General features: G+C 47.6%; 2 protein-coding genes across 2 annotated transcripts; one reads left to right on the top strand and one right to left on the bottom strand.

Moving 5' to 3' along the window:
* Positions 1-616: 616 nt before the first annotated feature.
* LOC111076237 lies at positions 617-2,149 on the bottom strand. The gene is made up of 2 exons (XM_022369933.2): positions 1,362-2,149; positions 617-1,293 (listed from the first exon to the last, which is right to left on the bottom strand). The coding sequence occupies exons 1-2, from the start codon at positions 2,063-2,065 to the stop codon at positions 1,188-1,190; spliced, it is 810 nt and encodes a 269-aa protein (XP_022225625.2). The 5' UTR covers positions 2,066-2,149; the 3' UTR covers positions 617-1,187.
* Positions 2,150-4,263: 2,114 nt separating this feature from the next.
* LOC111076250 lies at positions 4,264-5,145 on the top strand. The gene is made up of 2 exons (XM_022369944.2): positions 4,264-4,341; positions 4,402-5,145. Exon 2 carries the CDS (start codon positions 4,404-4,406, stop codon positions 4,950-4,952), a length of 549 nt encoding a protein of 182 aa, XP_022225636.2. The 5' UTR covers positions 4,264-4,341; positions 4,402-4,403; the 3' UTR covers positions 4,953-5,145.
* Positions 5,146-14,715: the final 9,570 nt, after the last annotated feature.

The raw sequence follows: 14,715 nt of genomic DNA, 5'->3' as shown, positions 1-14,715 counted from the left end.
GGCCAGCCAGCGAATCAGCCAAAAAGTATCTAATGCGTTTCCTGTGTTTTAGCCATGTAGCAGCCCGTTGTCTGTGCTTGTCCCCATACCCATACCCATACCCATCCCCATCCAGCCCCCCTGTGTCGGTGTCTGTAGCCGTGTATCTGCGTGTTTGTATCAGTGTTTGCATACCCTATGCCCAGGGAAGTATCGCTATGTGAACACCCAAGCCAATATATTCCAAAATATTATGCTTTTCTTTGGCGTAGAGTATACGCTGTTCGTTTTGTTGTTCACCATTCCCTCGGGCCACTCGCCGCTTGTTAGAGCATTGTAATTTGGCATTGGCATTGGTATTGGGAAGCCAGAGCCGCTTATCAGCACATGACTCCAATAAATTCGTTTTCGCTCGTCCCCCCTTGCGCCCTTGCCCTCTTGCCATCGCTCTCCCGTTCACGTTATCTTGCATCTCACTCAGTGTGCGAGACCCATGTCGATCCCTAGACCAGGTCCTGCTGCCTCCCCACACTCACTCACCCCCTCGGTAAATGCGCAGCAATTGAGTTTTTACGCATTTCGACAACCTCCAAAAAGGGATATGGGATGCTGGAGTCATGAGTTGGAGCTATGGCGGAAGGAGGACCACGAGAAGTGGAGCCGGAGCAGGATAAGGATTTCAGCCATTCCTGCCGGCGCTTAGCTCCCGGCTGTCAGCTCAACTTCCTCTCTATGTATGTCTCTTTCTGTGGCGGGGATTTGGTTCCTTTTTTTTTGTTTCTTTGTACGGGGGGTAAAGGAAAAACAAATCTGCTTTTGTTTTATCTGATGCCGTTTCCTTTTTAGCCGCTTGCCATCTTATCCTGGTGGGAATGCGTGCACATTTGGATGGGCGTCGAAAGTCGGATTAGGAAGCCTCGAGTGTCCATGATATCCCCACTTTAAGGCACTTTTCGCAGAGTTGAAATTTTGGTAATTATTGTACGAGTATTATGGGCAAACAGAAACGGGAATGGGCCACAAAGGGGCCATTAAGGCCGCAAAACGTCAATAACCCTAATTGGGCGACAGTTCCAAAGCAATTACAAACAGACCCTACCCCACCCAACACTGCCACATCCCCCCGTAAATTTGGAGAATAAAAATCAACATTAATTGCCAAAAGTTAAGAGTTGAGAGAGGAGGGTGAAGGGTGAAGGGAGGACCACTCAAATCTCACTTGAATCGCGAAACTCAGAGCGTATTGAGTTGGGTGGGGAGGAGGGGGCGTTGGAGATGATTGACTTTTGGATGTCAGTCTCTACAAAGTAGGTCCTGAAAAGATGCAAGAGAGAGATTTTTTAGCTGGCCCCGCCGGATAACAGTGCAGTCCCGAAACTCACTTGACGCTAAACTGCCGGTTGAAGAAACTGAAGTGGTTGAGCATGCTCTCGAACAGATTGAGCAGGAAGATGCGAGTTTGTATGATCTCGGTGCGAAACTGCTGGCAAGTCTGGCGGTGGCAATGTATCGGGACCAGCTGCACCCGCCTGCCATCGATGTGCTGGATGAGCAGCCGCATCCGCTGCTGGTACACAATGTTGTCCATCTTGCACGCCTTGTGCTGCTCCCAGCGCTCGATGCACAGCCCAAAGTGGTGGATGGCCTGCAACTTGAACTCCTCGAAGATGTCCAACTCTCGGCGCATCCGCTGAATGCGTGTGGCGAGCAGGCAGCGCCACCCATCCACCTCCTTCAGCTCCTTGCGGCTGTCGTTCAGGTGTGCGGCCATCAATTGGAGCTGGCACCGTAGCACGCAGTTCTGGCGGCGCAGGGCTACCAACTGACGGCTCTGTGCGGTAAAAAACGACTCGTCCGTGTCCGCTAGCGCTGCCTGCGCTTCGCACTGATCTTTGGGGCTGGTCACCAGCTTGCTGCGCAGCACCCAGAGACGCTGCTTAAAGGCCTCCAGTTCGTCGTAGAGGGCGTCCAGATCCCGCTGTTCCTCCTCCTCACCGCCGGTGCACGTTGGTTCAGGTCCGCTGGTCAGTATTTCGCTCTCCTCCTGCGGCAATCCCGGTGCCCGGCACTCTCCGTAGTTCCACATGCTGACTCGGGGATTTATTCGAACTATTTTCGAGTGTGTGTGTGTTTGTGTGTGTCTAATCAAAATGGAATTCAAATGAAATCCGACCTTAAACTGTTGACAGCAACTGCACGGATCGTTAAATCAAAAGTTAAACTGATTTCTCCCCTTTCTTGCATCCCAGCCCACACTCCTCCAGTTGGCGCCTAATTTAATTGAGTTAAGCAAATCCGGGGGGCTGTCTGCCGCGTTTCGCTTTCAATTAAATGAACAACTTTTCAGCGGCTGCCCGAACCCAGTCGTTGACGTTGTTATGGCATTTTAACCCCTAATTTATTAATGACTGCCGGCATTCGTCAGAGCAAAAAGTTCATATTTCAAAAATTTCTGCGAAGAAGGGTTGGAACTTATTGGGCGGCATTTGATTAATGACACTTGTGACGGGTCTGTGGGGAGGCTTGGGGGTTGAAGAAACCCCCCCAATTTATTTCCTCCTTCCACAGGGATAGACATCTCGTACCCAATTGTGTTTGTGTGTTTCAACAAAAATATTTGCCAAGTTTCACTTTTCGTCGAGTCCTGTCACGTGCAAGCTGCAGCCTGGCAGAGCTGGGATGCCAAAGCCAGAGCTTATTCGAGTATTTGCCCCCATCCCTAAAGACCATCCCTGGGATATTTCTGCATACCGTTGCGCATTGTGACATGGCAGATGAATTTGTCCGAACATGTGTTCAGCTCCTGCTGCAGCTGTTCCGCCAGAGGACCTTCTCCATTCTCCATTCTCCTTGGGGGTGCTGGAACTGATACAGATAAATTAAATTTCCTTGTCCTGTTTACAAGTCTGTCGATGGCAGTAGCAGGAGCCGTTGAACTTGCATGCCAGCACGAATTTTGATTTCTATTCCCGTGCCCTGCCCTGTGCGCTGTCCCCGCTCCCCTGTGTCCCATATTAGTTGTGGCCGCCTGACGTGCGGGCATCCGTCCTGTCAGAGGTTATTGGCATTATAAACACGTAGCCCTGCACACGCCGCTATGATATCATTCCAAAAATGGGTTTATTTGTGGTCTTAATGGGGGTTTTAGTTTTGGGAAAGTGAGAAATAAAATTCTGATTTTAAATTGTGATTTTCGTTGACCAATTTCCTGCGGCAAAAGTTAATCATTTCCGCTGGGTATTCACGAGTTGTCATTGCCTGAATATGAATATATTTTTAGGGATAATTTGTAATTGGAAATGCAAAAGGTATTCAGCTGCTATACTTTTGGTCCAATTTCCTATAAATTTCGCTCCTCTTTCCAATCTAATCTTTTCCATTTGCACTGAAAACTTGGCTATGCATGTGAGCTTGTCATTTCCATAAATCAAGCGAGCCAATTCCCAATAACTTTCCATTCGCGGCATAAATCTGTATATTTTCGGGTACCCCACAACCAGGGCAGGGAACCAACCTAATCCCTGAGCAAACGTGACTCAATTATATGGCCAACAATCTCTGCCATCTCTGCCATCACATGTGTGTATGGACGGAACGGGAGTCCTACTCAAATTTCATATGATGTTTTTTTATACAATGCATAATTCGGGGAGAATTTATGTGGAAAACAATAAAATTGAATCGTTTTCGCATTCGGCATTCAAAGGCGGCAGCCAGCCAGCCAGCCAGCCAGCCCTCACACTGACTGGCAACTGCTGTTCGCATAATGAACTCATCTAGACGAGAATAATAAATTTCCCAATGGCAGCAGAAAGAAATGGCACTGCCAGAAGCAGCAGCAGCAGCAGAAGCAGTAGCAGCAGCCATTTTAAGGCATCCTCCTTATGTTTCATGGCCCTATCCAACATGTTCCAGCCCCATCATCATCCCCCGTCCACTGGAGCAGCCGTGGTTCCTTCCTGGCAGTCGTGTGTGATTTTATTTTTGCTTGCAGGATCCCTCTCCAGGACAGGTCGTAAACCACAAGTGCCTCGACTCGACTCGGTTTGGTTTGGTTGGCTTCTGTGTGGCAGCGACTTTGTCACATTGGGGCTTCCGTTGCCTGGTGGCTGCTAGCTCCTGGCTCGTGCCTCGTCGAGTGTTTAACTCATGAACGCCCACTTTGATTTCCATTTGAATTGTGCGCACAGACGGCGACGCGAGCCACTTGTAAAGTTGCCATATGTGCCACCGATTTATGGACGTGGCAAGTGCCCAAATGGCACAGGGGAGAACGAAATAAACCTTTAAGAGATCTAGTAGGCAACTTTAAACAGTGCCAGATATTCATGTATAGATTTTACAACAGAAATTAAATCCCAAGTAAGTAAATTCGCCAAGGCCGGGCGCGCAGAAACTAATCTGATCCTGTCCAATCTTTAGCCATGGCTGATGTGCCACAAAATCTGACGCCACATCAGCTGCTTGTCGATGAACTGTTTCCAGAGAAGATGAACCTGAACCGATATCAGCGCGATCTGGCCGATCAAGTGATCTTGGCCATCTGTCAGGGGCACTACCACGAGGCGAAGCGCATCCTCAAAACTCAACGTCAAGGCTCCAGGTCCCTGCCACCATGGGACACGCTCATTCTTGGCGGGATCGTGCTCCGGCTGCAGCTTCGTCGCAAACTGTTGCTGGGCGAAGATATGAATATGATCGACGAGTTGGACGATAACCAAATTGCCATCATGGCTAAGCTCATCCAGAACCCAGAGCTGGCCTTGGCTTACAACCGGGTGCTGGAGAAGTTCTATGAGAAAATAGAGCGCACGCTTGGGGAAGTGAATCCGAATATAAACAAACAGCTGCGCCACTGGGAGCGTATCCTGCAGCGGCAGATCGTCGAGGAGGCCTACTACAGACGATTCCTAGTGCCCATTGCTGTGACGATCATTTCCCTTGTCGTTTGCCTCGTCGGCATTTGGCTGTGAGGCGGCCACTCGCAGAAGGAAAGTGTTCTAGGGTGGGTGGGGGAATGGAATGGCAAACAACGAAATACTTTCACCTGCTGCTCCAGACGATTCAATTAAATGCAATTCGCACGCACACATGTGACTGCCGGGAGTACGGGGACTCCTTGGCCTGTCACGGCGCCTTCTCCCGTTTGAAAAATAGATTTCTAAAACGTTTAAGCTGCTGCATGTGTCTTGAATTTTAAACCGGCACCCACACCCACACCCAAGCCCACACCCACCCTCTCCATAAACATATTAAAATTGCGCCAAGGTAGGATGCAAGCTAGACAGCCACCCCGAGGACTCGGGTCCTGGGACTCGGCACTCAGCACCCACCCCCAACTCGTTGTCCTGCCGGAGCATATGCCTGGGCCGCCAAATAGCACAAACGTGACCAAAGTTTTTGTGACTCTTTGTGCATTGTTGGCAGGCGATCATTTATCTTAAATGCCAGGCCATGGATACGGAGCCCCCAGGCTGGAGCTGGGGCATCAAGTTGGGTGCTCCTTTGTGCGCTGCTAACGTCTTCCTTTTTTTTTTGGGGCTTTTGCTAGGCAAGTCTGTTGGTTGCCTGGCAGCCACCAGAGGAAGTTTTTCGGAAGGTGCACGCGGACGGCCTAATAAGGAGCCACAATGAACGATGAACGATGGAATTCATGATTCTAAGCAGCTTTGCGGGCAGGACAACCCAGATCCCAGGGATATGACCAGCTCTTAATGGGAGAGCTGGGGTCAAGGCTTGAGTGAAATGGAAATCGTACAGTTGAAAAGGAAAAGTTTTTTGTTCCCCACCAAAGTAAAAGTTGATTCATCGACCGGAAGTGAATTTCAAACTCAAATATTTAAGGGAAGTCTGCGAGGAGAAGGGCTTTTATATACTCGTTCTGCCAGAAAAGAAATCCAACTTATATTGAAGTTTAGTGCTTGGTCCCCACACGCCTTCTGCAGCTGCAATATTTGCAACTTCTTTCTGCTAAGAAATCCACTAAAAATGTAAGTTTAGTTGCTGATTTTTAACCCCTTTTCTGAGCTGAAAATCTCCCCTCTAATTTAAAACATTTCCATGCAACAAATATAGTTTCTCTCCCTTCCAAATTTGCATCACAGCTGAGGCTTATAAAACTTTTTGACAAAACAATTACGGGGCATGCATAGACAAACAAACAATGTATAGCCACTCTGAACCTTCTTTCGCTTCAGTATTTCCCCCTTTTTTTCTTGCCTTTGTTTAAGAAGAACTTTTTGGAAATTTTTGTTTGTTTGCCCAGCGACTTTGTCTGGAAATTGTGCTGGCGGAAAGGTTGCGCCGTTTCTGCTTCTTGGACGGATATTAAAATTGCAAAATTTTTTAATCTTTTTTGTGGGAAACGTTTTACATATTCTATAGATTGTGGCGCACGACATAATGTCCCTATTGGGTGTTCAGCAGCCTCGCAAGGCATTGCCATGCAATCCCAACGCATCCGGGAGCAGCAGCAGGAGTTTGAGCAGGAGCACATAAGGTTGAATTTATGTATGTATTCGGGCATCACAATTCCCCATGCCACTCGCATGGCAATAAAAGGAATATCCTGTATAAGGACGTTTCCTTTCAACCAACACCCAATCGCAGCCAGTTCCAGCTCCAGCTCCAGCTTCAGCATCAGCTCCTCCTGTTTCTGGCTGGGAAAAGTTTTTTGTCCTTGCCGATGCCAGCAACGTAAAATTTTTATAGACACGTAGGTGAGTGAGGGAACCAGCCCCAGTGCTCGGCAGAATGTGTGTGTGTGTGTGTGGGAGGATGCTTAAATCCCAGTTTACTACTTTAGGTGTTTACCACACAAAAGGCCAGAAGCGGGAATCCCATCCTCCAGCAATCGTCGAATTATGCAGGAGAAGTTGAGACCAAGTTGGGACTGAGATTGAGATTGTTTCTGGTGCTGCCGCTTGATGAAAGATTTTTATCATGCAAATAGTTAAGGGGCCGCGTGGAGTGGGTGTGGCTATGGCCATGGCTGTGTCGCATTACTCCTACATTTTATGGGCTCCACTAAATTGGATTTATATCAGCATCTGCTGCCACCCGCTGAGAGCTTTAGGCCAGAGACAGATACAGGGGCACAGGCAGAGACAAAGGCACTGGCACTGGCAGTGGCAGACAAAAGTTTGTCGCATTTATCACTCGATGGCTTGGGAAATATGTTTTAATCATATTTATGGCGTGGAAAAGTTGCTCAGCCTAGTCCTCGGGCCGGGCGTGACCATGCCCACTTAACTTATTGACATTTGACCTCTGTGGAAACCCTCGCAAAACGAATATCTAACGAACCAAGCCGAAATCGTTGTTGCCCCAATACAAAGGAAGTGTGTGGGGGGAAGGGCGTGGGGCTGGCTGGCTGAGGGGTAATCCTGCGCGTGCTGCGGCTTGCTTGCGGCATTGTCCTGTTTCGTGTCCTGATCCGAGTCCTGCTGCTGGTCCCCGCTACTATCTAATTTATTTTCCTGCTGCGTATTTGCATTCGACTTCTGCTTGTTGTTCATTTAGAGCATCTTCCATCATTTGTTGCTCTCGACTTTAACAATTTTTCCCATTGTCGATACTTTCCCTGCCTGCCCATTCCCAGCCGATTTCCTGCCAGTCCATCCCATCCTCGGGCTGTTGTTGTTTGCCATTGACGATGATGATGGCATTATTATGTGTTGGCCTGGCCCCCAGTTCGCTCTTCCATCGCCTGCCATTTTCCTGCCTTTTCCCCCATTTGGCATTGGCATTACTTCCGCTTCCGCTGGCAGTGGCGGGGCTTGTAAAACTTTTCCTTTCTCGGTTTTCCTTTTGACATTTTTCATTAAAATGAGTTCTTTCGTTTCTCTCTTTTGGGGGCCCAAGTGAATTATGTGTCACGTTGTAGCAGCTTCCTAAAATTAGAATTCTTGATAATTTATGTTTGATTTTATTGAATTTTAATGATTTCGTAAGGTAATAGGATTTGTATATCATTAATTGAGATTGTAATTTTTTCGTATTTAAATGTATGAAAATAGCAGAGATGGCTATTTGGGTAACAATACACCAAACATTTCCATTTATTTGCCATAATATTTTTAATTTAAATTCAGGGAAAATATGTAACGAATTTCTAGTACATTTAAAAAAAAATCTGTTTTTGTGGCACAACAGATTTTAATTCGATTTGCTTTGAAATTTCTCAATTTTCGTCTGTCAATTTGCATTTTATTTTAGCCATTTCTCTTGCCAAAAATATTTACAAAATTAATTTACCAGAGCAAACAAATATTGTGATTTGTTATTTATTTCCGTTGGTTTTCTGTAATTTTTTGGCAACACAACCAAAGGGCAAGTCTCACATGGCGTATGAGCAATTAAGGGATTACATCGACTGAATGCCAATTAATGTGGAAATTATTTATTCAGCTGTGAAATGTTCTGCGGCTCATTATTGGCTTTCGGGGCATTTCAATTGCATTTACATTTCCCGCTGACCGCACAGAATGCTATTTTACGGCTAATTGATCGGCAAGAGAAAATACAGAAAAGTACTCAATTGTAGATGGAACTTTGGGAATTTAATGCTTTAAGTTGTGGCGTACGGAATGTCCATACTCTCCTGTGTAGTGACCAGCTCTTGCTCTCATTGTGTGGGTGAGTGCTCCCCAGTGCCCCCGCTGTGCCCCCTAATCACCGGTGGAAACATGTGCTGACCACTGAACCATCCAGAATTTATGCACTGCACCGGGTGCCACGCCGAAAGGGCAGGGGGCAACCGGAAACTAACTGCGCGCTATTCTGGTTTTCTGGTTTAGGCAAATGGAGTATTTAATTAAAACATTCGCAGACAGCAACAGACCCAAGCATTGGGCAACGTTCTACGGGCACCGGGCCCCAGTTGGCACCTGTAACCCAGGTGGAGTACTCGCAATTTGCGGTTCAAACGAACATGGGTCTGGGGCGGAGTGTCCATCTGCATTCCGCCCTTTCGAAAAATTTGTTATTGCATTTATGGATACACGTGTGTGTGTGTGTGTGTGTGCGAGGAACAGGGGCAATAACATTTAAATTTTATGCTGGCTAGGCTTTCAACGCCTCTCAAACGATGACGACGCCAAAGACTACTCCGAGGCGGTGGCGGAGGATGATGATGACGGCGGTGATGGCAATGATGATGATAGCGATGATGTTGCCTAAGACGACTCTTTGGTACAATAAAAATGTGACCATAAAATTATATTGTCCAGGCCGGGGCAGCTTGCCCCTGACTTGAACTCGGACTTGCCACCAATCCAGACAAGTCGAGGCAGGGCCAGGCAATCCCCCTTCTGGCTTAGGCCTCATCGTATGTGCGTGTGTGAGTGCTTGTATTTTTATTATGCTAATAATGGTCTGAATGCCAGGCCTTTTACTGCCAGCCAGAGCTTCGACATCGACTTGATTCCAAGTGTGGTGCCCCCGAAAGTAGGCAGTGGCTGGGGCAGCGGTAAAATCACGGCCAAGTGGCTGCTGCTGACTCCGAGCTCCTTTACTACAGTTTAATAAAGCCGCATCCAAATTTATGAGCATTTAAATGTATATGGGCACATATTCCTTTATTATTTATAACAGCTGCTTCCCAGATTTAGGCTGAAATGCGAATAAATATGAGTGGCTTTGCTGAAGTATTTCGAGGGAGCCCAAAGATGATAATGTGTCAGACGGCTTAGGTGGGGATTTGCTTGGGTGAGGAGTGAAATCTTCTCCCAAAAACATTATTCCTAAGAGTTAAAGTCAGTGATTTCTGCAAGGGAAGGATTGGACTTTAAAAGTGAGAGCACTCACACTCGCAAAGTGGAAGGAAGGTCTCCAGTTAGGCAATAGTTGGTTTACCCATGACAGAATCTTGAATTGAAAACATGGGAATGTTAAACCCAATCAGCGTTATAAATGTGCTTAATTATTCGAACGCACTCTGCTAATAGAACCCACTACCAATTGCACTAAGCCAACGGTGGGTTGTTGAGTCAAGCGTTTGACGTCCTTTGTATTAACAGTTAATTTCAATAACGACGCCCACCCACACATACACCACCCCAACACACGTTTCTCCAAGGAGTCCGCATCCTGTTTCTGTAATGAAGTCCTAATGCCTTTGCCGGGCTTTCATGTTGTGCACAGACAGCCTGACAGCCGCCCGACAAGTACACGTGTCAACACTGGGTGGGCGGGGTCTCAGGGAGGCTGTGGGGCCACATCGCGGTGTGGTACAGTGTGTGGCGCCACAGCCAAACATGTCAAGATTTATGTCTTGGCTCATTAGGAAGGTAATTTGTCATGTGTTCCGCGCTGCATTGAGCGCGTGTAAGCCGGCGAGACTTTAAATTTTTCAACACTTTAATTGAAAATCTCCCCCAAACTCCACCACCACCCACCCATCCGAAGTGGCGGAAAAGGGAGACTTTCGTTCAAACGGAAAGAGGGCCTCAAATAAGATGCCCAAATTGCCAAACTTTGTTTGCCAGCAATGCAGGGATTAACTGTATTTAACTGCCAGGCAGCAGGAGCCGAAAAAAGAAAGAGAAAAAAAACGAGTACTAGAACCCGCGCCCCGGAATAGCCGAAAATTCCACTTGGCTAATTTATGGGCACCACCCGGGCACGCCCTCGCCTCGCCCTTACCCCTTTCGCTTTCGTAAGAGAAGAAGAAAGAAGAAAAGCGAAAGGAAAACGGAGTGAAAATCGCGGGGTCTTAGCAGTGCATAAATCTTAAACCGCAAGGAATGAAGCGACCGTAAAGCGGATTACTTTTCCGTGCATTGAAACAATTTATTTTATTACGATTCCTCTGGCCCAGGCGTCTTTTTTTCCATTCATTTCCCCTTTCTAGTTTCTTTGGTATCGTATCCCTGTGGGTCGTAGGCGTGTCTGCGTTGACAGTTTTAAAACAAAAGTTGTCTACTTTGCAGTTTGCTTAAATATTCACAGTACGAGTCTTAGTCTGGGGAACATTTTCCGCCTGCATCCTGGCTTTTTCATCCGGTTGCAGTTGGCAGTGGAAAAGTTTAATGCAACTTTTTGTTTGCTCAGCTGGAAAAGGGCGTCTAATTGCTTTGGCTATGCAAATTTGACATCATCGGTAGTCGGTAATGGGCGTGAACCGAAACTGAACTATGCGGGTAAATAGAGGTTCGAAAGAGTTAGCCTAGGGAGAGGCACTATGAGGCACTAATAAATATGGGGATTTCCCTATTAAAAATCTGTAGCCACATACACATGTATGAGTGAAGCATTCCCATTAAGATAAGAATCCAAGCACACTCTTCTAGTCTCTACAAATGTGATATGATATGTTTGAGAACAACTGGAACAGGGATAGTTTATCCAGAGGATATGTATCTCAAGGTTATCTCGCTTGTGTGTATGCCTCATGCTGATTGCTTTCTTATGTTTGGCTCCTCCTCCTACTCCGTTGAACTCACGAACAGTTCTCGACTTCAGCATTCGATTCATGCTAAAGACTTCACGGACCAGGCCTCAATCCTCATGACTTACAACAGGATGGCACGCACTGCCACAGGGGCAGGGAAACAGAGGAATGGATGTGGGGAAAAACATTGGCAATTGTGATATCTTTTAGCAGAAACGACGTGTCGACAGGCAGACAACGGAGCGATAAGATATGCCCCATCTATTCAGTCAAAGCGAAGAGCCAAAAAATATCAACCTGTCTTTGGGGCCTTTCAGGTGGTGCCAAGTTGGGAAAAAATGTACGCTAATCTGCTGGCAACACGCCACAGAGTTGCAAGTTCCTTTGGCCAACAATTCATTAGCATTAGCCGCCCGGCAGGCCAGAGGGGCAGAGACACGGACATGTGTTGTGACGCTGCGGACAATGCAAATGCGAATGAGAGAATGCGATGCCACGGAGAGAAGCATTTGAACAAGCGCATAATTGCCAGGGAATTTACGATAATGTTTTAAATTAAAAAGGATGTTCGCCAAGACATCCCGACCGTTCTCCCTGTTCCATCCTCTGATGTTGCCTTCATTTTTTTGTGTGTGCCACGGAGGAGTCGAGTTGCCCCGCTGGAGTTGAGTTGGCATTAAAACATCTTGACGCAATTTCTGCGATAAGTCGACAGCAACGAGCCAACGAGAGAACCCAAGGCAGAAATAATGGCTGGATTATGTACGAGCCATGTCGCTGTTGTTGCTGTTGCTGCATGGCTCCATGGATCCACTGCCCTGGCCATGGTCATGGCCAGCTCCAGCTCATGTGTACAGCAAAAGATCATGTCGAGAGCGAGCATGGCCGGGATAAATCAAGGCCCCAGAGCAGACCGTTCGGCTGAACGCGAGCTTGTGTGTGCCAGCCTAAAAGGTGTTAAAACTATTTTTGTAAATTTAATGTGCGATAAAAGAAATGAAAATTCAACAGGTTGCAACCGGCGAGAGGCACGCTGCAGAAAGCCATCCCAAAAACGTGACGAATGCACGGCCTGCACTGCACTGCACTGTGAGATGTACGATTATGTGTATCTGCCGTTTAAGCCAACAATTGACCGGCGTCCTGGTGGGAAAGCGTTGACTTTTGGGCCCAGCCGGAAATGCGAAAAGCGATTCTGGATTTCTGGAGCATTTAATGTGCGTCATTAAATTAGAAGTTAGCCAAAGCAATTTGCTACCTGCAGTTCGGTGGCAGGTGGCGGCTGCAGCCGAGCGGCCACCCAGGGCAGGAGCATCGCCGTTGGCCATTAACATTGTGTTGGCCTAATGAGCCAATCGCCATAAATGGCCAAAAACATTGTGCTCCAAAGCAGCTTGTAAAATTAGAAAGCAATTTCAATTGGCCGCGCAAGTATTTGCTCAACATCGGAGGGGCCAGCGACGGGGCCAGCGCGAGGTCCAGCGCTCCCAGCCATGATGGGAATGTTAATGCTTATGTTGTCTTAAATGTTGTGGGCCCGGCCGAAAAGCACTTATGCTAATCATGGCCATTAACAGTTGAACTTGGCAACGCAACCAGTTTGTGTTTGTGTGTGTGTGTGTGTGTATGTGCTGTAAGGAAATCGCCGGCCCTGGCGAGGCATCCATCAAGCTCTGTCTGATCTAGAGCCAGACACAGACATGGACCTGTCGCCTCTGTCGGCTTGTCGCCAAGATCGGTGTGGACATGGAGGACAGTTCTATCAGATGCTACACGGAGCAGAACCGTTAGTGGCAGTTGATCCAGTTTTTTGTGTGGAAGTTTCGCTGCTCCCTCCCCGTCCCTCCACCGTTCTGCTGTTCCCTTGGCATGTTCAATGTTAATTTAAATTAAAAAGCAACGGCTCTTTATTATTATGGCTTAATCGCATTGCATCACCATTAGCCAAGCCTGTTGCTGGTTTTCGCTTGTTTTTGTGGCTGGAACAGCGATTTACACCGTCATCTGCCTAATGGCATAAGAGGTGTTTGGGAATCAATTAAGTTGGAGGACAGGAGAAGCTTGCAACTGAAAAGCAAACCAAAAGCTGAGAAGGCCTCAAGGAAATTCCCCATTGAAATATGAGGCCTCGAACGTTCATCAGATAAACGCAAGTGGATCTGGACATGAAGCAAGGGCATAAACATACGTACATACATACAAATACATTATTGTACATATATCAGGAGACAGAAAGAGAATCTTCTTCGCTGACGTCTTAAGCTGACAGTAGAACCGAACCTGAACCTTTTGGGGCGTGTGGATTTCCATATTGCTGGCCTAAGCTGACCAAGGATGTGGGGCTCTAGATAAGGATATTGATTTCAGCTTTTCTCTACGCATCTGGCAACGCTGCAACCTGCCGACGCCGCAGCTCTTTACCTCTGCTCTCATTAAGCCTTATGCCCAAGAGCAGATATTACATTCTAACCAACACAAAAGCGAAATAAAAAACTTGCACTTCCAGTAGAAGAACTGGCAGAAGATGCACGCAACAATGCAAGGGGGAAAAATGAAATAAAAAACTCGTTGGCCAACCTGGTCGACTCTCGACTCCCGACTCCCAATTCCCGCCTACCGATCCCTCCTGCCGCCTCCTCGACCGGACCAGCCCATCCCATTCCATTCCATCTCGGCGAATCGGTTGCCCGGCCAGTGCAGAAAGCAAGCTCAACGCGAGCAGAACTCCAGCCCGATCACGGATCGCAGAGCGAGGGAACCCAACCAGCCAGCCAGCCAGCCAGCCAAGCAGACTTGGGACTGCCAATGCGAATGCGAATGCGAATGGGATCGAGTGCGGTTAAAATCTCAGCTTTCGCGATGTGTAAAAGATACGTTTCGGTGTGGCGTAAAGAAGGCATTAAAATCGCTTGCCAAGCTGACAAAACGGCAATAAATTAAGCCAAAAAACCGCCGCGGGTCGCATAAAACGCCAAAACCCCCCAACAAACACAGGGAATAAACCAAGAAATTTCGCAGCTTGCAGTTTACACGGTTGCAGTTTTCGAAAGGTAACCGAGGTAGCTGGTAACAGCACCGGCGGCCAGGAAGACCAGTCTTCTAAGCACTGCACTCTTCTGGCCGGTCTTCTTCGGTTTCCTGGGGTTCGTTGGCTGCCACAGCCACTGCCAGTGCCAGTGCCAGTGCGATGGCGACTGCAACTGCGTGTTGAGAGAATGGGAATCGCGACGCGGCCAATGACGATGCCAATGCCAGTGCCATGCCGAGGCCTAGGACTATTATTAGTTTTGCTCACTTGCGGTAATTAAAGCGTGAAAATCACTCTTTAAATTCTCATAAATTCG

The sequence above is a fragment of the Drosophila obscura genome, unplaced genomic scaffold (genome assembly GCF_018151105.1).
Source record: "Drosophila obscura isolate BZ-5 IFL unplaced genomic scaffold, ASM1815110v1 contig_186, whole genome shotgun sequence".
Taxonomy (NCBI): domain Eukaryota; kingdom Metazoa; phylum Arthropoda; class Insecta; order Diptera; family Drosophilidae; genus Drosophila; species Drosophila obscura.
The sequence above is the reverse complement of the archived record's forward strand: the minus strand, read 5'-3'. Positions and strand labels throughout refer to the sequence as shown.